General features: G+C 41.8%; 1 protein-coding gene across 1 annotated transcript; it reads left to right on the top strand.

Moving 5' to 3' along the window:
• The first annotated feature begins 44 nt into the window (after nucleotides 1-44).
• Nucleotides 45-23,911, top strand: TOMM70 (translocase of outer mitochondrial membrane 70). The gene is made up of 12 exons (XM_071561259.1): nucleotides 45-328; nucleotides 9,108-9,281; nucleotides 10,359-10,485; nucleotides 13,195-13,304; nucleotides 14,612-14,760; nucleotides 15,886-16,093; nucleotides 16,994-17,128; nucleotides 18,231-18,338; nucleotides 19,322-19,438; nucleotides 20,278-20,375; nucleotides 20,728-20,850; nucleotides 21,813-23,911. The coding sequence occupies exons 1-12, from the start codon at nucleotides 80-82 to the stop codon at nucleotides 21,964-21,966; spliced, it is 1,752 nt and encodes a 583-aa protein (XP_071417360.1). The 5' UTR covers nucleotides 45-79; the 3' UTR covers nucleotides 21,967-23,911.
• The last annotated feature ends 1,580 nt before the right edge of the window (nucleotides 23,912-25,491 follow it).

Here is a 25,491-nt window from a genome sequence, read left to right as displayed (position 1 = left end):
GGCGCTGTGTGTGGCGCGCGGGCCCCGCGCGCTCCCGGCGCGCCCCGCGCGTGCCGTGCGCTCCGCTAGGCCGGGCGTCATGGCCGCCTCGAAGCCCGTGGACTCTGCGGGCGGCGGCGGCGCGGCGGGGCTGTCCCGCTGGCAAGTGGCGCTGGTGCTGGGCGCGCCCATCCTACTCGGCGCCGGCGCCATCTACCTGTGGGGGCGCCGGGCCGCGCGGCGCGGGAAGGGCGCGAGCGAGCGGAAGACCCCCGAGGGGCGGGCGAGCCCCGGGCCCGGCGGCGATGGAGGCTCCGGGCAGCCCGACGGGCCCGCACACGAGGAGATGGTGAGCGGGGGCCGGGGCGGCGACCTGCGGGAGCAGGGCCGGGTGGCGCCGCTCGCAGTGCCCGTCCCGGAGGAGGCGTGTGCGGGAGGGCATGGAAGGGGCGCCGGTGCCATCCTGGGCGTGCTCTGCGGGACACGCCGGGAGGTCACGGAGCCGCGGGATGAGGAAGGCGGGAAACGACCGCCGTGCGCCATCTGGTCCAACCCCCCTGCTTGGGCAGGGTCGTGCTGGAGCACATGGCACAGGATTGCGGCCAGGCGGGTCTTCTCCGTGCGGGGAGACTTCACAGCCTCTCTGGGCACCCTGTCCCCGTGTGCGGCACCCGCACAGAGGAAGCTCTTCCTCATGTGCAAGAGGAATTACTATGCATCTGCTTCTGCCTGTTACCTCCTGTCTTATTGCTCGGCACCTCCAAGCAGAGCCTGACTCCATCCACCCGACACCCTTCAGATATTCATACACATTAATGAGATCCACTCTCAGCAGTCTCTTGTCGAGGCTGAACAGGTACAGCTCCTTCCACCTTTGCTCGTAAGGAAGATGCTCGAGTCCCTTAATCACCCTCATTTCCCTTCTCTGGAGCCCTCTAAGAACTCCATGTCTCTGTGCTTGCCCTGTGTGACCCACAGTGCTCGTAGCCAGGCGTTCCTGGTCGCAGTTCTGCACTCCCCTCGCAGCAGTCAGTGTAGTTTGTTCCAGGTCTGGCGCTGGAACGCGGGAAGGCGCGTTGCTGATCTCGTCTTGCTGTGAAGTTCCCATCAACCTGGTGAACGTGGATCTGACAATGTGCTGCTGAGCAGGAAATGTTTGTCTGCTTCTGAAGTGTAGAATAGCTGTAAGTTGTGTCCAGGAACAGTGTTTTGGAAAGGGGAAATCTGTAATCTGTTGTGTGTTACTCTGAGGTGCTGGACACAGCACAGTGGAAAGAAAACACAAGATCATTTTGAAATTACATGTGTTCCATGACAATACAAAAGCCACACAGTTTAAGTAACAGAGACTTTAGGAATAGAGTTTGCCTAAGCAGACGGGCTCTCAAAACTTACATTTACCCTGTTGTCAGTTTCCATTCTGAGACTTTTCAGATCTAGTGGTCTATACAAAAACTGAAGGGCAACATGGAAGATCAGATTCCACATCAGATCCATAACTCTTGCATTTCTGTGTGTGGCAAAATGCCTGTAAGGTGCACTTCTTGCACATCTGCTGCCACCGAAGTACATTGTCAGTCATGCTGTGTTACTGAGGTGAGGCTGCAGTTGACAAACGTGTTTATAGTGATGGATTTGACAAATGATTGGCTTTAATAAGAAAATCCTGGCCTGCATTTTCATTTCCCATCTTGTGTACCACTCAAAATGCTTTGAATTGTCAGACGACAGTTTAAACTTCCTTTCTGAAATGATCAGGAGTAAAAAAAAATCAGCTTCCGAGACTGGAAAAAGTCCGTTTTAACTTGGATCCTTGAGTGATTGAGATCAGTTTCATGTGAGTGGGCGGGCAGTGGCGGGAACACATGGGAGTGGTGAGGAAGGTGGCACTTCCCTCGCTAATGAATCACAGGTACCCTCGGGCATTCCTGGAAGCTCAGTAAGCTGTAAAACCTGTGCTAGAGCCTGAGGCAGTTACTTGAATGCAGTGATTTGTTCCTTCGTGGGCACCAAAAACTACTGAGCAAGTGGTGTAGAGAGGACAATTTCGGACTTTGTTTACCGTGGTGGTTTTGGCTTGTGACTGGAAGCAGCATCTGACATATTTATGGGAGTGTGTTTGCTACGTTGGTTTGCAGCCTGCTCGTGACCTTTGCATGGCTGTAGAGACCTCCCCATTAGTGTGTTCCCTCTGGGTTTCTTGATTGTGTTTCTGAATTCCAGGATGTAGTGTCCAGTGGTTTGTAGTCATTCTGCAGTTGTACTTGAAGCAAGGGCTTAAAATGTTTAAAACACTTACACAGCATTTGATTTAAAATACTGTGTGTCTGGATCTTCCAGATTGCTCCACAAATTGAATCACTGAAAGACTCTGTGCATGTAACAATAAGGTAAATGGTATTACCCAGACTTCCTTGAGGAGTGTCATTGCTTACACTGTAAAGAAATGAGAGATGTTACTTAGAAAAGGTGTGGAAGAAGTTATCAGATTTGACTCATTACATGAGATAACTGTCCATCTGGTCAAAATAACATCTGCAGCAGGAAAATTAATGTGGCTGCAGGTTCTCCTGACTGTTTTATGTGATGGGGGAGGATTGTCTTCCTGTTCATATTCAAAGCAGTGATGCCATGTAGATTTCATGTTTCTTCTCATATTTTATTAGTTATGGATATTACTGATAAGACCCTCGATTGAAAATATAAACATTGCAGTTGCTTTACTTGTAAAACTCCCTGCATTGTGTTAGTCTGCCTTTCTAATGTGATGGGATTTGTCTTTTAAACTCAGTCTGATTTCACAAACAAAATCTGCACAGTGAGTAAGAGCCAGGACTTCATTTCACGGTGGAAACACAAGAGGGAAGTTTTTTAGAAAGGTCAGTAAAGAATTCTCTACCAACAGCTGTGTCAGCTGACTATTCTTTTACTCATCAATGTAACCTAATATTCATACTTCTTTGTGCATTTCATTAAATCAGCCCTTGTGTCCATTTGATGTTCTGTTCACTGTTTCCGAGGACATGACCTTGGATTTTTTTCTTTGTTCTTTAAAAATACATAAGATCTAAAATCTTCCATGTTCTTTATTCAGACTTGTTGCTATTTTGCATCCAGTTCTATCTGTTCTTTTTCCTGCTGCAGAGGCCTCACATTTTGTTCCCAGGCTTTGTCTGTACCAGAGGATTCTCCTGGCATTGATGCACTGGTCAGATGTATGATCTGTGACTGACACTGTGTTGGCAGAAATCCTTAGCAAAGGTGCTACAGTAGTGGGAAAAGCTGAACTACTTATGAGGTTCCTCCTCTTGTAAGCACCGCTCCTCAACAGTGCAGGAACCTGGTATTACTGGACTACTTCAGTGATGATGGTAAAACTGCATCTGTGGGTGACTCAAAGGCTGTAAAGTCAAATTGCATCTGTTAATTACAGCAGTTGTGGTTGTTTCTCATAATTTAGATGGAATGTGTCATAGTTACTCAGTAACAGCAGTTGCTTTTTACTTTGCTCCCCCAGTGTGTAGTGAGTGTTGCGTAACTTGAACATGTTGGAGCACTTTGCATTTTTTGCTTCAGTTGATGCCCAGTTGATTCATGTTTTTTTACTTATTCTTCTCAAGTTTTATACCCTCCCTGTCTGACAGGAGTGAGCACTGGTTAGTCAGTGAGATAATGTGTTGATTGCTTCAAAATTTTTGTCCCCTTTGAGGTGAAATCACTTCCTTTTGCAACTCTCTGTAGTCCAAATCTCACCCCTTAACTCTTTCAGCAAGTTCATGGGGTAGCCCTCTGGTTTTGGTATGTGAGAAGGTCAGCCCTTGGCTTTGTGTGTTGCAGACAAAGCCCTTTGGGTCCACAGCAGTCCCTGTGTTTGCTCTCCTTGAGTGCTGCGCTGGGTGAACGTGACCAAACTGAGATTTTTGTGGTGCCGCAGATCAGGATCAGCAGCCAACGAGTGTGGTTTGTTTCCAGTGTCCATTTTAATGGCAATTAATGAGCGTTGCCTCTCCCACTGCTGTGACATTAGATCAGAATATGAACAAATGAAACCCCTTTGTTGAATATACTCATCTTGGTACTTACCTGAATTGATTTAAGCAAAACATGTAAAAAGTACTTTCTATTGTCCTGTGCACCTGTTGCCCCATAAATCTCGCTATCGACCTACTCTAAGGCTTCTGTGTGTCCTGCCAGCTGTAGTGGACAGATGTATAAACCCTTATATGTGTGTAATGGCAGCAGAACAATTGTTAGACTCTTGGCAGCTCATGTGCAGTTTGGGTATTCGTGGTAGATGTGAATTCATTTAACAGGATGGTGACTTAGAACATTATCAAATTGTACTGTGAACTTGGGCTTGGTTATTTCTGACTATAATACATCCTTGCCTGCACTCTGAATTTACATCTTAGACTATGTAAACATACTTTTTCTCATAGTGGTTTTAGTGCTAAGGGGACTCTTAAAACCATTTTAAATTAATGCCTCTCACTATAGGTTTGAGGTAAGACTTGAAATGAAACTTAGGCAAAAAAAAAAAAGGAAAACTAAATATTCAGTATCAGCAGGTACTCAGAAAAGAACACTTTTTTTTTTGGTACCTCATCAAGAGGGTCCTCTCACTTGGAGAGGAAAAAAGATGTCTAAAAAAGGGCTTTATTTGTTTTGCAAGGTAAATTAAGGTGGCTGAAACAGTAGTCCCCCTCCAGGTCATCTGTCAGACAAGGGCTCATGCAAATCCTTTTCAGCCAAAAGAAAATGCTGAAACTCTGCTCATGCTTCTGTTGTGAGTCACTGTCATAATTGGCTGGCAGGAATTTTCTTGCTCTGCTTTGAATAAGGCTCCCGTAAGTATATAAAGTTCTGAACTGCTCGTTAATCGATATTGCCATTGCTGGGGTTATTCAGTACTATTATTCTTGCTGCTGCTGTCAGTCTGTTGCTGTAAAGTTGCTGTTTGCACACAGTTTCTGAACACTTTGTGAGCAAAACATGTTTGCTGAGGTTAAAGTAGCTGCTAAGACATTTTTGTCAGTGCTGTCTTTAGACAGGTAACAATCTGCTTGTTTAGTTACTTAGATAAGTGACAACTCAGTTGCACAAGTGTCCTTTGGCTTAAACTCTGTTTTAAGACTTAATGAACAGTTGTTGAAAGCAGTTCTAAGTACTGAGGTGTTATTTTTTGGGTAACTGCAAATAACTTTTGAGTTATTTGTTTAGAACTTATTGTGGACTTACATTCATTTTATTGAGCTGGTTTGGTTGTTGCCCAGATTCTTTGACCAGAAGATGACAAAGTGGAGAGGTTTTGTTGCTCTGTGTGGATCTTCACCTTGGGGATAAAAAATTTCCAGGGTACCACATAGAATGGCAATAGGTCAGGTGAGGAGAAGCAGTGAAATTAGAAAATAATGTCTGGGATTGTTACTTTGGCAAGAAAATAGAAGAAATGAGTTTTTTTCATTATTTGTGCATGATGTCCTTGAGGTTTGCTTGTATAATCAGTTTCTTATGTACTCATCTCATGTACATCCTCTGTAGCAATTGAGAAGGACTAAAGGGTTACAAAAAATATTTTAAAAATTTCTTAGACATCTTGTCAGGGTTCAGTTTAAGGCTTGATAAACTTTCCAGAGCTGATCTTATGTTAAGAATTAATTTTCATACCCTTATTTGTGCTATCACAATAATGTATTGCAGCAAATAGCTCAGTTGGTTAAAACTTGGTTTTAATAATGCCAAGGTCATGGGTTCAATCCCCTGTGTGGGCCATTGACTTAAGGGTTGGACTCGATGATCCTTGAGTCCCTTCTAACTCAGAATAATCTGTGATATAATGTGATGTGAGTTCTTTAGTATCTTTTTTCAAATAAACAAACGCCAAAAACCCTCAAACCAACAACAGGAAAAAACTGCCTCCAAACCCAAAAAACGCATGCATCGGATTCAGTGGTGTGTTGTGTGCATATGAGGGGCTACAGAGGAGTAGTTTGACTAAGGGTGCAAGATAAAACTTCTAACAGCTAGAGTCTTGTTCAAGGCAGCATAAACAAACAAACAGATTGCTCTCTTCCTTGCCATGGGCATTACCCTGACTTTATTACATAACAGTGTGGTGTGCTCTAAGGCCCGACTCCTTACCCACGAATTTCTTGCATTGGGCAATGAGCAGCAGAGTAACCACAGAGTCAGCACACACTCCTTGATTCATTTCTGTGTAGCTGGTTGTGTGGTCTGCACTCCTGCAACAGTTACTAAAGGCTTGCTATGATAACAGAGTTACTGATATTAATAACTTCCACATCATGTTCATATCTAAAGTTTTTGGTCCCTGTTGAGTGCATTTAGGCTTGTCTGAAGACTTGATGCTTCCCAAGAACCAGCAGTGACAGCCCCAGACCTTCAAATGTCTTGCTTCCAGTTACAATTCCTATCTGACACCTGACAGTGGAGCAGCCATTGATTTGTATATTATCCAGGAGTTTTCCTCTGTGACTCGTGTCTTTGTGCAAGGACTGCAGTGCAGGGTGGTCAGAGTGCAGGGAAGGGAGCACAGACTGCCCAACCTGAGGCACATGGAATCATAGAATCATAGAATCGATTGGGTTGGAAAAGACCTCCGAGATCATCAAGTCCAACCCTTGGTCCAACTCCAGTCCATTTACCAGATCATGGCACTCAGTGCCATGTCCAATCTCACCCTAAAAACCTCCAGGGATGGGGAATCCACCACCTCTGGGCAGCCCATTCCAATGCCTGATTACTCTCTCTGCAAAGAATTGTTTTTCTGATCTCCAACTTAAATTTCCCCTGGCAGAGCTTGAGCCTGTGCCCCCTTGTCCTATTGCTGAGTGCCTGGGAGAAGAGACCAACCCCCACCTGGCTAGAACTTCCCTTCAGGTAGTTCTAGACAGTGCTGAGGTCACCTCTGAGCCTCCTCTTCTTCAGGCTGAACACCCCCTGTTCCCTCAGCCTCTCCCCATAGGACTTGTGCTCCAGTCCCTTCACCAGCCTTGTTGCTCTTCCCTGGACTCGCTCCAGCACCTCAATATCCTTTCTGAACTGAGGGGCCCAGAACTGAACACAATACTCAAGGTGTGGCCTCACCAACGCAGAGTACAGGGGAAGGATCACTGCCCTGGGCCTGCTGGGGGTTGGTCTCTTCTCTCAGGCACTCAGCAATAGGACAAGGGGGCACGGGCTCAGGCTCTGCCAGGGGAAATTGAAGTTGGAGATCAGAAAAAAATTCTTTCCAGAGAGTAATCAGGCATTGGAATGGGCTGCCCAGAGAGGTGGTGGATTCCCCATCCCTGGAGGTTTTTAGGGTGAGATTGGACATGGCACTGAGTGCCATGTTCTGGTAAAGGGACTGGAGTTGGATGAAGGGTTGGACTTGATGATCTCGGAGATCTTTTCCAACCCAATCCATTCTACGATTCTTGTGGGTCATACCTCTTTGATAAAGAGCATTTTTACATTGATTTTGTTTAAACCACAATGTTTGATAACTCATGCAAATCCAAGGGCTACAAGATGGCAGTGTTAGTTTCTGCAAAAATGCAGGTGATCAAATGCAGTGCAGCAAATTAAGAGCTCCTTTAGCAGGGTCTCAGGCCAGTTAGCAAAGTTTCCCATCCTCTGCTGAGATTGGGATGGTCCAGCACTTCTCTTTGGATGAAGCTGTGACGTTCAGATCTGCTTAATTTTGATGCAGATTGAACTACAAGTTCGAATCATTCTCTTGAGCAAAATTAAAACTCAAACAAGTTATCTGTAAATACCAAAAACTGATTTTTATTAATTGATTGCTAGAGAGATGCGAAAGGGAAAGAGGAAAAATAAGAAAAGTTAGGAAAATGCTTAAGATTATTTATAGAAGCAGAGAAAAGATACCACCATGAAAAAACTACTTGATTGCCTTATCAATGTAACAGAGAGGAAGCGGGGGGGTGGGAACGCAGTTTCTCTCTCTGTATCTGTTGGCTGCAAGAGGATGGTGAGTCTCTGAAATGCAAAATGCTGTTATTTCCCCTCACGACCAGACCGGCTGGCTTCTGGTTTAGCTGCAAAAGAGGGTGCTTTATTTTAGCCTGTAAGAGAAAAATTCAGAGAAAGAATATACCTCACACACAGTCACAGACTATTCAGGCTGGCAAGCAGTCTCACTCCAGGCCGATGCTCTCTCTCCAGGCTGACAAGCAGTCTCTCTTTCGAGGCAGATGACGGCTGGTGGTGTTGGAAGGAAGGTAAGACGAGCTGAGAGGAGAGATCAGAAGAAAACTAGGCGAGATTCCCTAGTTTCTCCTTGTCTCTTGTTCCTCTAACTTCTGAATTCATCTTCAGGTTTTTATAATGCTTTCCAACCTCTACACATGTTTTTTGGCACGTAGTCAAGTCCAGATGTGGGAAACCAATCACAAAGGCAGGATCTTCTGGCAAGAAATATTTCCTTGAGAAAACTCTTCCACGAAAGCTGACATAGCAATGTTAGCAGAATGTATTGAGAGGCAGAAAACAATGGAGAAACATATTTTTGACTTGTTTGCATGTTACAGAAGCTGGATGTGTGAAGCTGTAGAGGAGTCAGATAAAAAGTTAGGTAATTTGTCTAGTGTATGAAAGGCAGAAGAGCTTTATTTTCCTTACAGGTTTTATTTGTTTTGCTCAGTAGACTTTCCACAAAGTATTTTGCATATTTAACTCACAGTCTGAGTCACCTCTGGTCTTACAGGCTGTGTGTATTTCAGTAGGAAACTTTTCTGTCTGAGCTGCTTTGAGGGCTTTGTTGTCTTTCCACATTTAGTCTTTGGAGAAATAGCTTAACTCATTGGTTCTTCTCATCACCAGCTGTGTAAGATTACAATCTCTTTAGCTTTCCAAACAGAAATCACTGCATTATTTAATACTATTGTAGTGAATCTTTTGAAAAGGTTGTCTCCTGATACACTTGCAAAAGGGAATCTGTTGTTTGTTTCCAGGAAATTAAATCAGCAATATTTTTCAGAAGTCTAGGCTGGAGTTTACTGCTCAGATCCAATTTTATATCTTTGAAGATCAGTCCTTAGCTTCATAGTTTATGTGGTGTGATGCTTTTTTTTTATGAATTGACCTGTCACTTTCTTTTTCAGAGCCCTCTTGGTAGAGCCCAAGCAGCCAAGAACAAAGGAAACAAATACTTCAAAGCAGGAAAATATGAGCAAGCCATTCAGTGTTACACTGAGGCCATCAGCCTGTGCCCTCCTGAGAAAAACCTTGATCTTTCTACCTTCTATCAAAATAGAGCTGCAGCCTATGAACAACTGGTAAGAAGTTAAAGATAATTAGGTGTTTATTCAAAAATACAGCATTATCAGTTTTGTGTTTTGTCACTTCTGTCAACTGATGGTGGCACCTGCTGCCTTCACAGCAAGATGCTGTTGCTTGCAGCTGTTCTTCACCAGCTCTTCATACTTTTCTATAGATAAATAAAATTATTTTCTGTTAAGTGTCTTATGTAATTCTTATGCATCCTGTTCTTCTAAGACAAAGTTTTAATTTCTTATCCTTTGGAACAATTTTCTTGTATATAAGTTGATCTTGCTTTTCTCTTCTGGAGTGTTTCATTAACTGTTGGGTGAGAGGCCAAGTATTTTGGCACGATGCTACCTCAACATTTAAAGAAAGAAATCATAAAAATCCTACTAAAGGCCAAAACCTAAATTTGCACATAGGAAAGTAACATTTACTTGATGGCTGAATCTCTTGGTGTTGGTTTTAGAAGTCAATCAGTGTTGCTTTTTACAGTATCATAGATTTGCTTATGAGGTCTAGTTTAGTGAGCTCTATAGAGGAGTGGATAAATTGACTTTGTACAGCCTGAAGTATCAAGTGAGAAACTGTGGTTAGAGAAATGTGGTGTTAGAGGAGACATAAAACAGTTCTTGTCTAACACAAATTCATGGCATATTGAGTCCCAAATATATGTGGTTCCTTTATTAGAAAAGCCTATTTTGAAACAACTTTTTTTAATCTAAAAAGTGGTTTAGGACTTGGTTAAACTTGTTTTAGTATTTTCATCTTTTTTCTTCTAGTTGTTTTACACCAGTCTTTTAGTCCCAGTGTTACCTCCTGCAAACATCTTTGCATCCACTCTACTGTCTGGTTTAATTTGTCTGTGGGGGTTCCTTTTCTGGTTTGTGACTTTTCTGCTACAGGTGGCTTTGCTTGCAGTGCTGCCTGGTGGCTTCTTACAGGAAAACCTGCCCAAACAGAAGCAGCAGGTCCAGCCAGACCCCTGGGAGCTGCAACCCCTGCTGGGTGTCTGTGACCCAGAGCAGGTTGAGGAAGGCTCATACAGAGCAGCTGAGGGGCCTCTCACTGAGATGTTTTTCTGCCCACAGCAAAAATGGACAGAAGTGGCACAGGATTGCACAAAGGCTGTTGAGCTTAATCCTAAATACGTAAAAGCTCTCTTCAGACGTGCAAAAGCTCATGAGAAGCTCGACAATAAGAAGGAATGTTTAGAAGGTGAGTGTCTCATGATGTGTATGCTTAAAAGTCAAATTAGCTCTGGCGCTTTAGAATCATAGAATGGAGTGGGTTGGAAAGACCTCTGAGATCATCAAGTCCAACCCTTGGTCCAACTCCAGTCCCTTTACCAGATCATGGCACTCAGTGCCATGGCCAATCTCAGTTTAAAAACCTCCAGGGATGGTGAATCCATCCCTTCTCTGGGCAGGCGATTCCAATGCCTGATTATTCTCTCTAAAGAATTTTTTTCTGATCTCCAACTTTGATTTCCCCTGGCAGAGCTTTGGAGATGGTAACTTCTGGAATGTTTTTTTTTTTTACTTCTGTAGCTACAGTAATACAGAATTGCTTATTTAAAACCATAGCTACTGCAAATATATATTCTTCTCTTGTCAGAAGGTATCTTTTCACATTTCTCAAGCTCTAGTCTGCTTGCATCTGAAATGATTGCTAAGATATCTATGTTACTGTAGCCACTCAAGGTATTCTTTTTCCAGGAAACTCCCTACATATTAAGACAGAATTCATCTAACATGCTGAGTGCATAAGCCAGACAACGGTCATGCAGTAAACAAACTTTTCTCTTCCCTGTTTGTTTTAGAGAAATTGTACTGCTACAGAAATGAGGGTGCTTTTGCAGGTGGAGATACACGGTCAGAAATAGAGTATTACAGGCATTTAAATTCCTTGGACGGGTATTAGAGGGAAAACAGCTTCAGCTGCATTTGTTTCTGGTGCATAGCTTATGAAAATTAAACCCCATTGTTGTTTTTTTTTAAAACTATTATTACGATGTATTTGGCAGAAATTACTGTGTCAAATCCTTCCAAATACTATCCCTAAACAGAATACATTTTGAACTGGCAGGAAGATGTGACTGAGAAGCCATGGAAATTAAGAAGAACTACAGGTCAGGTGTGTTGTCTCAGAGCAGTTTTCAACTACACTACAGTGCTTGAAAGGACCCATATAAATTTCATCAAGTGAAATCATTCCTGCTGATGTAAGGTTAAAAGACAAATGAAATTTTCAACTGTGCTCATTATCAAAGAAGGACAGAAAATAAGGCAGTGCTTTGACTGGCAAATCTAACTTAAATTAGCTTCATTATGTGTAACAGCTGAGAATTAGGTATGCTAAATTAAAAGGTAAATAAGATGTGAAAATTTGATCTGTCTGTTTATCTGCTGGCAGAATGCCTTTATGGCCTTTAAAACCATAGTGAATAAATAGAAAAGGACAACTTAAATCATTTAGTGTTCTCCTTTGCAGTCACTGTCTGTCAGCTGCACTTCCAAAGTGCTATAATAAAGTGTAAAACCTGTGTCTCTGTGACAGACTGCCAGCTGATAAAAGCCTCAAGAAAGATCCAGTGTCCCTGTGACAGTAGGGCAGCTTTTAAATGTCACTTCTTTTTAATGTCAATAGCAGTAATGTTAGTGACAGTTATTTCTGCCTTGATTTGTGTTTGATTCTTAGCTTGCAGTTTTTTCAGATCTGAAACTTTCTTGTTTTTTATGAGCTACACTTTTTCTGTAATTCTGCTTTTACCTGCCAACCTCATATGGGCAGGAAATAGGGTGTGTCCATGTAGTGGAGGAAAGCAAAACTAAGCCAACCCCAGAAAACCCTTCCACTACCAGCAAAAAACCCCTCCAGTGATCCCTGCCAGTGTGATTTGGGAAGGTGTTGCTGCTGCACTGAAGCCTGGGCACTGCTTTACAGCTGCCTGCTTTGGGCAGGGCGTGTCTGCTGAGGCTACAGCTGCTCCTTTTGGGTGTGGCGTGTTTTCCCAGGGACTCTGATGTGCATCCTGGCCATGCCAGAGTTCACGGACTTTCTGTATAAATGTTGGTTTGATAGTCCCTATAGCAATGGAGAAGTACAGAAACTACATTAAAACTCCACGGTAAGACATTTGCTTTTCAAGCTTATTCAGACAATGTACTGCTTGAATTTCAAGTCCAGACTCTGTTCCTGTTCTCTGATGTTTAAATGGAAATTAAACCGGAAAAATCCATGGTAGTTTTGCATTAGCAGGAGGACGCAGAGGGACAGTGCACTGTAGGAGTGCGTTTCACACAGCTAAGCTTGACTCAGGCAGCAGTGGGTTAACTTTTGCAGGGGTTTCTGTGTGTGAATGAAAGCAATGTGATACAGGCTGGCACTTTAAATAGGCCAGCAAGGTATTTCTCCTTGCTCCATTCCAAAGTCATGGAGGTGAGCAGAAAAATCTGAGTTACAATATGGGAAGATTTCTTAAACTGAGGAAGTGAGATGGGAATGAGACTAATGAGGAATTTCAAAAGTAGAAAAGTAAGACAAGTCCCAGAAGAGAAGCTGTGTTAGCACTTTTAATGTGAACATGTAATGAATATAATTAAGTATCCTCAAAGTTTCAGAATGGTGAAAGCCCCTGATGGACCCTTTCACTGCCCATATAAGTGTGTTTGTCTCTAGGTAAAAACATGAAGGGAAAAATAAACGTAATTTCTTTCATTCACTGTCATGAAGTCCTTTTATGCCAGGAAGAACATTTTGGATACAAATTCCTGTCTTGGAAAATATGTTAAATACAGCAAACTGGAAACAGGCTTTGCTTTTGCCCTGGAACAGGACATGTGTTTGTTTAACAGTGGCACGTTTTGTGATATTCCAGTGACTATCAGAATTTCTTTAATCTCACTTCTGTGTGTTGTTTCCTAGATGTCACTGCAGTCTGCATTTTAGAAGCCTTCCAAAACCAGCAAAGTATGTTATTAGCTGATAAAGTTCTTAAACTCCTGGGAAAAGAAAAGGCCAAAGAGAAATACAAGGTAGGACTTGTGATGTTGCTGACATTGTTATTTCACCTGCCTGGTTGTTGAAACGTTGGTTTTTGGCATTCTGTCCACTGTTGTAAACAAGTCACTGTCTTCGTCTGCTGAAGTGTAAGAAGGGACACGAACTGTTTGGTACAAAGCTGCCATTGTGCCAATGTTATTTTCCTTTGGGACCTCTCCAAACTTTCTGAAACCTCAGCAGGGAAGAGAGATCTACTTCTAACAGTTGTTTCCCTTTAATAATCAAATTTATCCTGATATTCAGGAGACACCCTAAGGTGTGCTGCCCTACGTGGGGCTTTTCTGAACTTGCAACTTAATGGAAACTGGGTATGTTGGAACAGACATCTTTGTGTGAATGTTTGCAGATTACAGAAAAAAGAACTATGGAAGCATGGGGATAGTCAGGAGCAGTCATTTTAAGTGGCTGTAAGTTTACAGCGGGTATTAACACACTCTTGTTTGTTATTAAATCATTATTCCTTGTTTTTTGAAGTGGTTGAAGTACTGAAATCCATGTTGGTTTTGAGATGCTGAATTTCTTTCCTACAGAAACATCAGTGTGTGGTGTTAAGGTAGCAAAAATGAACTGTGCTATTAGAGTAGTGATGGCAGCATCACAAAATAGGTGTGCTTCAGAAGAGTGCATTCAGTGTTTTCTTGCAGGAGAGATTGAGTTGTGATGCTTGTGTGCAGTGTTTATTTTGAGCATGAAATATTTTTTTGGCTGTAGAAAGGATTCTGTAACTGAGAGGTGTTGCTTCTGTGACTAAGTAAAATGTGTGGTATCTGGGCCAAGTTCCACACAGAACCAGGATTTTGCCTCATTAGTCTCCATTGTAAGGATAGACAGCAGCTTCTCTTGGACACATAGGAGAAAAGAGCAAACTGCCATTCAGAATCTGCTTGAATTCAGGCTCATGCTTAAACCACCAGCTTGCGTTTTACACCCAATTTATGTGTACACGTACTGCTTTAGTACATCTACTCAATGTCTTAGGATATCCTCAGAGCCCTCATTTGAAGCCACATATGCAGGAGGATACTATCTCCCTTCCCCCTGGAATATCTTCTCTTTGTTTCTACTGGGGATGGGTATTGCATTGTGATCTGAAGCTTAAAGAGTCCCTAAACATCCAAGTGGCAGATCAAAAATACCAGACTATCCAATGAGATAGTGAAAAGTCATACATTGGTTCTTTCATCAATTTTATTATTAATAATCACATTTGTTATCCATTTCCTTCTTTCCTATCTGAATTTCCCATCTAATTACTTGAAATTACATTTGTGTGTTTCAGAATCGTGAGCCTCTGATGCCCTCACCACAGTTCATTAAATCCTACTTCAGTTCTTTCACAGATGATATAATCTCCCAGCCCTTGCTGAAGGGTGAGAAATCAGATGAAGACAAGGATAAGGAGGGAGAAGCTTCTGAAGTCAAGGAGAAGTGAGTGTCCAGTACAGATGGGAATTGTTTGGTATAGGAATTAAGTTTTCAGTGATTTGGGCGTTTTGTTCAGTGTAACGTGCTGCTGTTCTCATAGTACTTGGCATGGGAATCCTGTGATAAATGATACCAGTATTAAAAATGAAACCTTGGTGAAAGCTGACTGTCCAGTTCCAAACTTCCACTAAACAGAGGAAGAACACTGAGACTGGAAAGTTACACTGAGTATTTACTGCAGTATCATAGTAAATCTTAGGAGATGGGAGGACTGAAAAATGTCAATGATGCTTCTGGAGAGAGGAATATTTTATACTGAGGGACCATTTCCAAGGAGGACAGCAAGTTGGCCTTTGGATTGGAAGGGAGCAGAAAAGCTAGGAAAAGGGTCTTTTAAAATGAAAACTATGAATTTACAGCAACTGAGGCTGAAAGGGGGTTTTATCTTCCTTGAATCAAATTGGCCATAAATGAGAAGTTTGTTCTAACACAGAAGAGCTTGAGGGTTGTTTTGTTTGGGTTTTTTGTGGAGCTTGAGCACCAAATAAATGGTTCTTTAGCTTACTATGCCACTTTTGAGTTTGTTTTTGGAAGGTCGCTCTACTATCACCATGAAAACCATTGCAAATAGCATTAAAATTTCTTTTTTTAAGTAAAATAGAATGTCCTGATCTACAGGCAGATTCACTGAATCCAGGACACAGTTGGGAACAAGGCTGTGCTTACTGTCATGTTTGCTGTGAAATCCTTTCTTCCACATTGCTAGGTTTAAATTTCACTTTTCCTGACCTGGAATTCCACCCCATCCCTCTTGTTTTAAGGCACAGATTATTGCTATTCATGTGAAAAAAACCCAAAAATTCAGGGGACAAATTAAGCTCAAGTTCAAGAGCTTTAAGACATTTTTCTTTTTTATTTCCAGTGCAATTTGGCTGATTTTTGTCTAAATTGTTTTCCATCTGTGGTGGCTCCATCCAGGAATGGATGTTCCAATGGAACTGTGCTGGTTTTATGACAGCATAGCAAAAGTTACTATTTGTAATGGTTTAATGAAAAATCTAAATTGAAATTGCAATGTTCAGTGAATGCATGTGTATATATATACAACTTTCTTTACATCATTTACAGCTCTGGCTATTTGAAAGCAAAACAATATATGGAAGAAGAGAACTATGACAAAATTATCAGTGAAAGCACAAAAGAAATTGAAGCAAAGGGAAAATACATGGCAGAAGCTTTGCTGCTGCGAGCCACTTTCTACTTACTTATTGGCAATGCAAGTGCTGCCAAACCAGACCTTGATCAGGTCATCAGCATGGAAGAGGCAAACGTGAAGGTGAGAACCTGTCGCAACTGGATGGTAATTTGGGGTTGAGAAGTTAGATGATAAACCTGCAATTATAGTTCAAGACATTGTTTTTCCAAGTTTTCAGATACTTGAATGGAAGTGTTCTTGTTTATTTACTGTTTTGTCTTTTTATTCCTGACAAATTATTTTTTTCTAGGGCTTGTTGGTTTTAAGGTGCTAAGTACTACAAACTAAAAAGGCAGTTAAATGCCTCCCTGACATCCGATCCCGTCAGACCTTGGAAGCTAAGCAGGGTCAGCCCCGGATTAGTACTTGGATGGGAGACCTCCTGCGCAATGCCGGGTGCTGTAGGTTCTAGTCCCGAGGACTTCACTGGCACTGTCCAAACTCGCTCGGCCGTGGCAGATGAACCTCAGGACTTAAACGGTGGGGCCATTTCTGCGCACGCTGAGCCTCACCGAAAATCCACTGCGCAGGCTGGAAGGGCACACCCACGTGGGGAGAGCCCTGCCCAAATCTTCGTTCGCGAAGCTGAGCCACACTACAAACTAAAGAACAGGGGAAGTTGAATGTATTGGAGGTTTATCCACTCTGAAAAATCAATTAATAGATAAGTGAAAAACATTAATTGCCCTTGCATATTCACCTGCTTCAAAAAATATTGATCCATTTGTAAGCAGAGGAATTAAAAAGGATTTTTGGAGGGGTCTGGAAATCCACTGAGATGAAACCATAGGCTGACATATATGAAATTACGTAAGGGAGTTGATTTATTTAGAGTCAATATGAAACTTATTCCTGCTTACAATAATTGAAATCTGTCAGTGGGACAAATGAGTCAAATGAAGAATTTACTGTAACTGGAATGAAGCCTTAAATGTGGAGGGACACTGGAGTGGCTGATGCTTCTTTGAACATGCCTTACAGCTCCGAGCTAATGCTCTGATCAAACGAGGCAGCATGTACATGCAGCAGCAGGAGCCTATGCTGTCCACTCAGGACTTCAACAAGGCTGCTGATATTGATCCTCAGAATGCAGATGTTTACCACCATCGAGGACAGGTAAGAAATATTTCAATATACACTAAAAGGAAAACGATCGGTACGTCATCTTTTTACTGTTTGTGGCATTAAAACATGAACTCCTAATTGGGAACTTTTGTGGAATAAACACATGGTCTGATTTTCAGCTTCAGGCCAGACAGGAGCAGTTTATTTCTGTAGCTATAGGAAAGTACACAAAGCAACAGAGATTCAACACTCTGTCAGTATGAATTCTGACTTAAAAATACATCAGCTCTTCTGTGAAGGGGCTTGAATGGCAGAGCAGCACCTGCATAGGAGGAAGCTTTGTTACAGTGGATGGGATGTGTTCCTGGTAACCCTGGAGCAGTGTGGCCTAGACTTGTCTCTTCCACTCATCCCTGCTGTGTCCTTGACTGATTTCTAGATCCAGAGGCCTGATTCCACAGACCTGTAATGTGAACAGTGCTGGAAGTAAATAGGAACACTGTCATATGCAGTTATGCTGAGGTGTATTTGTAAGGAAGACTTCTATGGATCAAGTGTCTTTCTCCATGGATTCATTAGATCTCTTTATTGCTCAGAAATAAAAGTGGTGCTATGTGTTGATTAAAGGGAGTGAAAGTTTTCTGCGGATTGAAAATAGTGTTTTACTGTAGTTTCACAGTAGAATAAGAGAATGATGAAGTGAGCTCTGCTCTTGTGGAGGAATGAGAATGTCAAAACAAAACAAAAACCCCCCAACCAAACAAAAGAGGTTGAAATGAACCTGGAACAGCCAAAATGTTTTAGCATTGAAATAATCCACGGACATTGACTACTGAGAGACAAAATGACTTGAGGAAATACAGCACAGTTTGAGAACCTGGACATAATGCTAAAGCAGTACTGGCAGGGGTCTGAAATGCAGGCACTCTCAATCCCTGCACACAGACATGGCCTTCCTGTGTATGTAGCCAGAGCTTCACTGGTGGCTTTGGTATTTTATGATAGTGATTTCAGTTATGGGTTTTGTAGGTTTCTAGACAATTCTAAAAGCAAACTGGAGACAATCTGAGTAACTGAGATTAATTGAATTGTCACATAAGTGTCTGAAGCACAGATGAAATACAGAAATAGGATTTTCTTTCATTCTGGCTAGCTGAAAATTCTGCTTGACCAAATTGAAGAGGCTGTGGAAGACTTTGATGAATGTATCCGATTGCGACCCAATTCTGCCTTGGCTCAAGCACAGAAATGTTTCGCTCTGGTAGGTGACTTGCTGGAGTTTCTCTGGGGGTTCTTTCTTTAAAGAGGTCTGGAAAATACACTGTGTTTCTCTGGTTTATTCCAGTTTAACAGGAAACTAGGGCAACAAACATCTCTGTTTTAATAGTAAGGTAAAGGATTTGCTGCTTTTCTTCTGAAGTATTCATTTGTTGAAATAGTAGGATATTTTTTCTGGTTTGTGGGAGAGGAACAGAAGTCTTCATTCCAATTGGATCACATCAAATTGATTTTAATAAAGCTTTACTATTGTGGAAAACTGTAATCTTCAAGAAATTGGAAACAAACTCTCTCAAGTTAGTGCAATGACTCTGTGTGCATGACACTTCTCAGGGCAGCTTTTCATAGTGTGAACAAGAAGGAATGCTGGGTTTGGAATTTCTAGGCATTTGAAATAGAAGGAGGCTGTCACAACTATCAGGCCTTATGACTTCCTACTTTCATCTGTTTTCCTCTCCAAGTCCAGACCCTTGGACATGTGGTAGGTTCCCAAAATCAGATTTGGCAGGATATACAGGCATGTCACCTTCTGGAACTTACCACAGAATGAGAGTGTCCTGGGTTGGAAGGGACCTTAGAGATCATCTTGTTCCAATCCCCCTGCCATGGGGACAGGGACACCTTCCACTAGACCAGGTTGCTCAGAGCCCCATCCAACCTGGCCTTGAACACTTCCAGGGATGGGGCAGCCACAGCTTCTCTGGGCAACCTGTGCCAGTGCCTGACCACCCTCACAATAAAGAATTTTTTTCTAATACTAACCTAAACTTGCCCTCTTTAAAGTTTGAAGCCATTCCTCTTGTCCTGTCTCTGCATGCCCTTCTAAAAAGTCCTTCTCCATCTTTCTTGTAGGCTCCTGAAGCCGCCTCTTTCCAGGCTGAACAATCCCAATTCTCTTCTTTAGATATACATATATATATATATAATTTATAATTTTTTTCTTTTTCTCTCTTTTTTCTTGAGTAGTATCGCCAAGCTTATACAGGAAGTAATGCTTTGACTGTACAAGCAGCCATGAAGGGCTTTGAGGATGTCATTAAAAAATTTCCAAAGTGTGCTGAAGGCTATGCACTCTATGCTCAGGTATGTTTTTCTCTTTCTTAAAGAAAATGCTGCATTCTCTTGCACTTTTCTTGGACAACATACATTTCTTCAATGTTCAGTGTGAAGATTTTTGACAGAGTTCTGACATAACACTTGCTGTCTTGAATGAGCTACTTGCTTTTATAGTTACGGGTGTTCTGAGGTAGAGGAATTGATGGAGCAGAATATAGACAGAATAATGAGATTTGAAGGTAATTATTTGGAAACAGAGGTCATTGCTACATGATTCCTCCCTTCCTGCATGTGTGTGGCATCTCATTTGATGAATGTCAGGGGTTCTCTAGGTAATTTGGGAGTTAAATGTATGGAACTGGGGTAACAGTTCTGTTCTTCTGATACAAGTGGCACCTACAGTTAGAACAGCTGTTTAAAGTACACTTGTAATGGAGACTGTAAGTTCTTCTCTAAGCAGACATACTGTTGGGTTTAGTATGAAGTGTGAGATGTTCTGATTTTAAGAAGGTAGATAATAGTTATGCCTTTCCTTTTGAAAGAATTATATTTGAAAAAGGAAGAGTTGAGGCTTGCATGTATGGACTGTTGGAATGGCTTTATTTGCAGAACACCTCCTGTTGCTTGTGGACCTCCCATTACAGGTAGTACTGGGGTCAGTAATTTGTGCACTTAAAGCCCAGCAGTTTTCTTCTAAAAATCCTCCATTTTGAAACTTAACTCTGCTAACTGATGTGCCTGGCCTGCTCTGTGATTAGAGAACTGTATCCAAGCACACATCGTCAATATGGTTTTAATTAGAATTGGCCGAGTGCAGGGTGCCTGCTTTGGCTGCTTATTGACAGATGGTTTCTCATTTGTTGCAGGCACTAACTGATCAACAGCAGTTTGGCAAGGCTGATGAAATGTATGATAAATGCATTGACCTTGAGCCAGACAATGCCACTACGTATGTGCATAAAGGGTATGTATGAGTTTGCAGTCCTGTGGGTGGAGGGCAGTTGGCATGTTTAGGTGATTCAACCTGAATTGAGCGTTTCAGCTTTGTGTTGAAGTTTTGTCTTTCATGGAACAACATGTAACAAGTCTTCTTGGGAGAAATTGACACGCCTTTCTTTAGTGTCATTAAAGTCATAATGTGGCTTATTGAAAGTCACATTTCTATACATGTTTTTAAAAGTCAGGAAGTTACTAAGTTACTGTCTACCCTACATTAGAAATGAAATACATTAGAGATTTAGGATGGTATTGCTTACCATAATCAGGGTTTTGAAAGGAGTATGTGAAGTCTGTTTGAAATTTTCTTTCTCTTCTAGTTTACTTCAGCTCCAGTGGAAGCAAGATTTAGACAAAGGGTTAGAACTCATAAGCAAGGCCATTGAAATTGATAACAAATGTGATTTTGCATATGAAACCATGGGAACGATTGAAGTGCAAAGGTAATGCTGAATTGCAGTGTTAAGAGTTCTTAGTTACTTTTGAAATTACAATAGTTCTTTAAATTTCTGTATGGATCATAACTCTTAAGATCTTCTCCCTGGTACTGTGCAAGGCCAGCTCTTACCAAAGTCCCAATTTCTGCTCTGTAACTCTTAGATAAAGCCTTCCATTGTCTGTGGCATAATTCTGATTTATGATTTGCCAGTTTCTCATGTTCACAACTTTCATACTTTCTGGACAACATGCAGATGACTCTGTGTATGTTTAAATGCATCCCTTCAGCATTTGAAGTGACTTCCTTATCTGTTCCTGGGCTTTGCTTGTATCTGATACTGTCCTTAAACAGAGTTAGCCATTTGTACGGAAGATGCTGTGCTGTTCTCTCCTGCAGCCAGCAGGATTGCAGATAGCAAGTTCTCAGGGTACAGAGGAAACACTAATTCACTGTTCTGTAACATTGTATTGCAGGTGTGCAAAAGTCTGAGGTGTAGCTGAGAGTATAGTTGAGTGGTTTTTAATATGCTTAATCATCAAAAGGACAGACAATTAAACTTATTGCCATGAGAAATTTTGCAAGCTTTTCCTATTTAAATAACATGCTTCTGTCTGTGCTAGTTTTTCTCATGTATACAATGTCTTTTGAAGGAAGATAAGAGTTCATTCAGTTGTCCCAGCATTATCTTTGTAGTAGACATGGTGTCCTATCGTGAATATTTTATCTTGCACTACCACCCGTGGGGGCCCTCAAGAGGAAGGCTGTTTAACAGCTGTCCTTTGCTTAGTTGTTTAGGCTCGGTAACAGCTTCTCTCATCATCATCACACATTCTTCTGGTTGTTCCTCCCAAAGTCCTCTTAAGTTATTAGAAGGGAAGAGTCCGGGTCCTGAAGGATAAAAGATGTTGCAGAGATAAAAAAATTGCTTTGGCAGTCTTAATTGGACTAAATTTTCATTTATTTCAGAGGTAATCTGGATAAAGCCATCGAAATGTTCAACAAAGCTATCAACCTGGCCAAATCCGAAATGGAGATGGCTCACCTCTACTCACTCTGTGATGCTGCCTATGCCCAGACAGAAGTTGCAAAGAAGTATGGATTGAAACCACCAACACTGTAAAGGAACAAGGAGGAAGTGGTGTGCTAAAGTAAAGTTGCCCACTTCAGCCTGCCCTAAAGACGCTGTTGCAGACCATGCTGAATGGTGGAACTTAGTTTTTTCCCGTTCGTGGTGTTGTCATTTGCTACATCTGTTAAATGTTTAGGTGTTGTGGGAGTGGTTGTTCAAGGAAGTATGCAGTGCTGCATCTTGTTCCTTCTGCAGCAAAAACCTTAGGGTGTGTCAAGGGAAATAAAGTTGCAGGGGAGCAAAAGGAAGACATTTTGGCCATGCAAATAAAAACTTCACACTGGTTCATTTTGGGTGATTATGTTGTGGGTGAATTTGCTTTATCAAATAATATTACAGCATGTGGGGTTTTTTCCTGTTGATTTTAAATGTAATACTAGTCAGTGCTGTAAAATAGATTTCTTTTTTATATCCAATTAATCCTTGAGGGTTGATTTTAATTTTGCAAAAGGCAAAAATTAATTTTCAAACTTTAATAATAGAGGGTTTTTTAAGTCAATAGATGTGGAGAGAATCCTGTAAATACACGCAAGCATGCACAATCTTCCCTTAAATTCCTTTCCACCCTCTGCATAACTTACTTAGAAATAGTCCTGTGGCACCTATTAGGGAATTAGTTTGATAGCCCTTCACCTCAGAAAGCCCTAGTGAACTGATTAGGAGAGCAAGTAAAAAGGTTGGCTGGGGAAGGAGGTCAGGTAACACTGCTTCAGCATAGACTTTACTGGAAGAAAGGCTGTGTTCCCATGCAGCAATCCTTACTTGAATGTCGTGGGACATTGTTCTGGAGGGTTCAGAGAGGCTTTCAAGAGCAGAAAGTACTGCTGGGAGTCAAGCTCCCAAAGGTAAGGTCATGCTTGCGTATAGGCTTTGTAATCTGTGGTGCTTTTGCATAAATGTAACAGACCGTTTTAATTCTCTTCAGTCTCCAGAGACTGCTTGTTACGCTGCTCCTTTTAAGAGCCCCTTTGCAGGATTAAGTGAGATAAGGAACAAAGCATAGGCTAAAACTTCAAATAATGGATTTGGAAGCTGCACTGGTTTCCCTGTTCCATAGACCCTGTCTTGTCCAAGATTACAAATACTATAGGAAGGAAGCAACTATGCTGCAAACAGCAGATGGGCAAATTATGAAATAGTCTTCTAGTTAGAAAATTCACTCTTGCTTTGGGTTGATCTTTCTGGTGTGGAAGTCAGTCAGTCCATCTTCCCTCTCCCTGGACTGATGTGGCTGGATAAACCTCATGCAAATGATGTAGCTTGATTTATGACACACTACTTTGGGCTTCTTTACATCATGAAAACATAGATTTGTTTGTAGTGAATTGTCTAATGTATTTAATCTTTTAAAGAACTGAATGATGCTGTAGTCAAACTGTCTTGTTCTGTAGTTGTGCCACCATACAGCAGCAGCTTGCATTTTCCACTTGACCTTCCTTTTCCCCAGCAACTACAGTTGAGAATTCAAATGGTGAAGAGTAGACATAAAGACTTAATCGTTCTATTTTAGCTAGCTCAGTAGGTGATCTGAAATCATAGCACTGGTGTAGAATTGAAGGTACGGGAAGGTACTGGCAGCTTCAAAGGGCACTGCAAACAACAAGTGTCAAATGTCTTCTTGAACTTCCAGTCTCTGCATCAATTACCTAAGAACAAGAAATAAGCCAGACTGAGGAGGCCTGTTCTCCTGAGGAGTTTTTATTCGCATGGCCTTATTTACATTGGCATTTTCTCCTCATCACCCCATTCCTTACCCCATCCAATCAATTAAGGGAAAAAAAGCATGTGCTGTCAATTACTAGCATTCCAAATCATCACAGACTTTTGCCTGTTCTTGAACTAGTTTGAAACTGCACTGAAAGGATGCATTGTCTGTAATTTTTTTGTAAATGACATATCACCTGTAAACTGAAAAAATAAATACTACCTTCAAGTATCTCTCTCTGACATGTATAAGAACAGGTTTTGATGGAAGTGCTCTCTGCAGTGGTGAGCTCTGTGCTTATTTGATGTTGCTCTAATCTAGGAAGAACTAATACTGACTGCCTTCTTGTCATCTTCTCTCACTTCAACCTTAAAGAATGAGGAGGAGACATGGAATCAACAGATCTGATCTTCACTTGCTCCCATCACCCACAGAGGTATGATTGTGAGAGCTGAAGATTACAGGGGAAAGGAAGTTTAGCCAGGAAATCTGAGGAGCTGACATCCTGTTAATGTGTGTATGCAGGTGGATCCCCTTACTGAAAGGGACGTTCTTTAAATGGCTGATAGAGCTGAGGTTTTACTTGAAGCCAGGTGTGCATGTGAACTTTGAGAATCAAGAGCTGAAGTGAAACAAGTATTACTGCTGGTTAAAAAAAAGTAGAAATTATGTAGGAATCTAGTACTGAAGACTTGGGTAAATCTGGAGTGTCCTAGAGGGATACTCTGGGAAGTTGCTTCTACATACAGTTGTCTGGCAACTTAATTTTGATCATGTATAATCCCTGTCATTCACAAGGACAGCACTCTCAGGCACATGGTGTGATCCTTGGGGTGTTCTGTGCAAGGCCAGGAGTTAGACTCAAGTGTCCTGATGGGTCCCTTCCAGCTTGGTGTGTTCTGTGGCTCTGAGCTGTGACTTGCATTACTGGGATCTGACTGCAGATTGACAGTGAGGGCACTGACACAGAGGAGCTGTACTGTAACTTACTCTGGAACTGAAGAGCAGCTTAGACGTGGCTGTAACCAGCCCAGTGATGCTAACACTGCCCAATACAACAGTGTTTCCTGCCATTTCTTTAAAAATAATTTAAAGTCTTGCAAGCTCAAATTCTGGAACTATTTCAAGGTTGTTTGGTTTTCTATATGTAGAGAATACTGGTGCACATGTATAATATGACTACTTAAAAGTGCCTGGTTTCTACCAACACAGAGGTTGAGTATTGGCTGCTTTAAGTATTATATCTGATGGGGTACTTTTCTTTATTGAAACCCTCCAAAACTCACAGTCCCATCTGTATCACTTATGAGTGGCCCCGACTAAATATCCCACTAAACCAAGGTGCTTAGAAATTGTCCTGACAGACTAAAGAGGACCGAGCTCATGTCAGCTCTTGAGCTGAGTTCCCCAAAGTAACTTGTGACAGCTTTTCATCCATCCTCTCCCTTTGGGATTCTGGGAATGGAGGGTCCAGGCCACTGAGTCTGGTGGCTGTTGCAGACAGCACTTTGCATTTTTAACATTTCAGTGGTCAGCCTATGAGAGTCCTGCACTACTTCAGTCCTCCAAAGGTAGTATTTCGTTACTGCTGCGTGTTAGATTAGTGGAGAGAGGGGAGTGAAAGACAGAATAGTTAGAAAAATGGATGCATAATAGTTAGTATGATTTAGAAGTTGAAGCCCAGCAATGGCAGTCATGGATGCAGATTGTTGAGTACATGGGAGGCACTAATCTAACACAGGAGACTTGGCTTAAGTGGTAAATTGTTAATTTTTTAATATTTATTTTCCAAAATAAATCTTCATTTCACC

Source organism: Pithys albifrons, chromosome 1 (assembly GCF_047495875.1).
Source record: "Pithys albifrons albifrons isolate INPA30051 chromosome 1, PitAlb_v1, whole genome shotgun sequence".
Classification (NCBI taxonomy): Eukaryota; Metazoa; Chordata; class Aves; order Passeriformes; family Thamnophilidae; genus Pithys; species Pithys albifrons.
The sequence above is the reverse complement of the archived record's forward strand: the minus strand, read 5'-3'. Positions and strand labels throughout refer to the sequence as shown.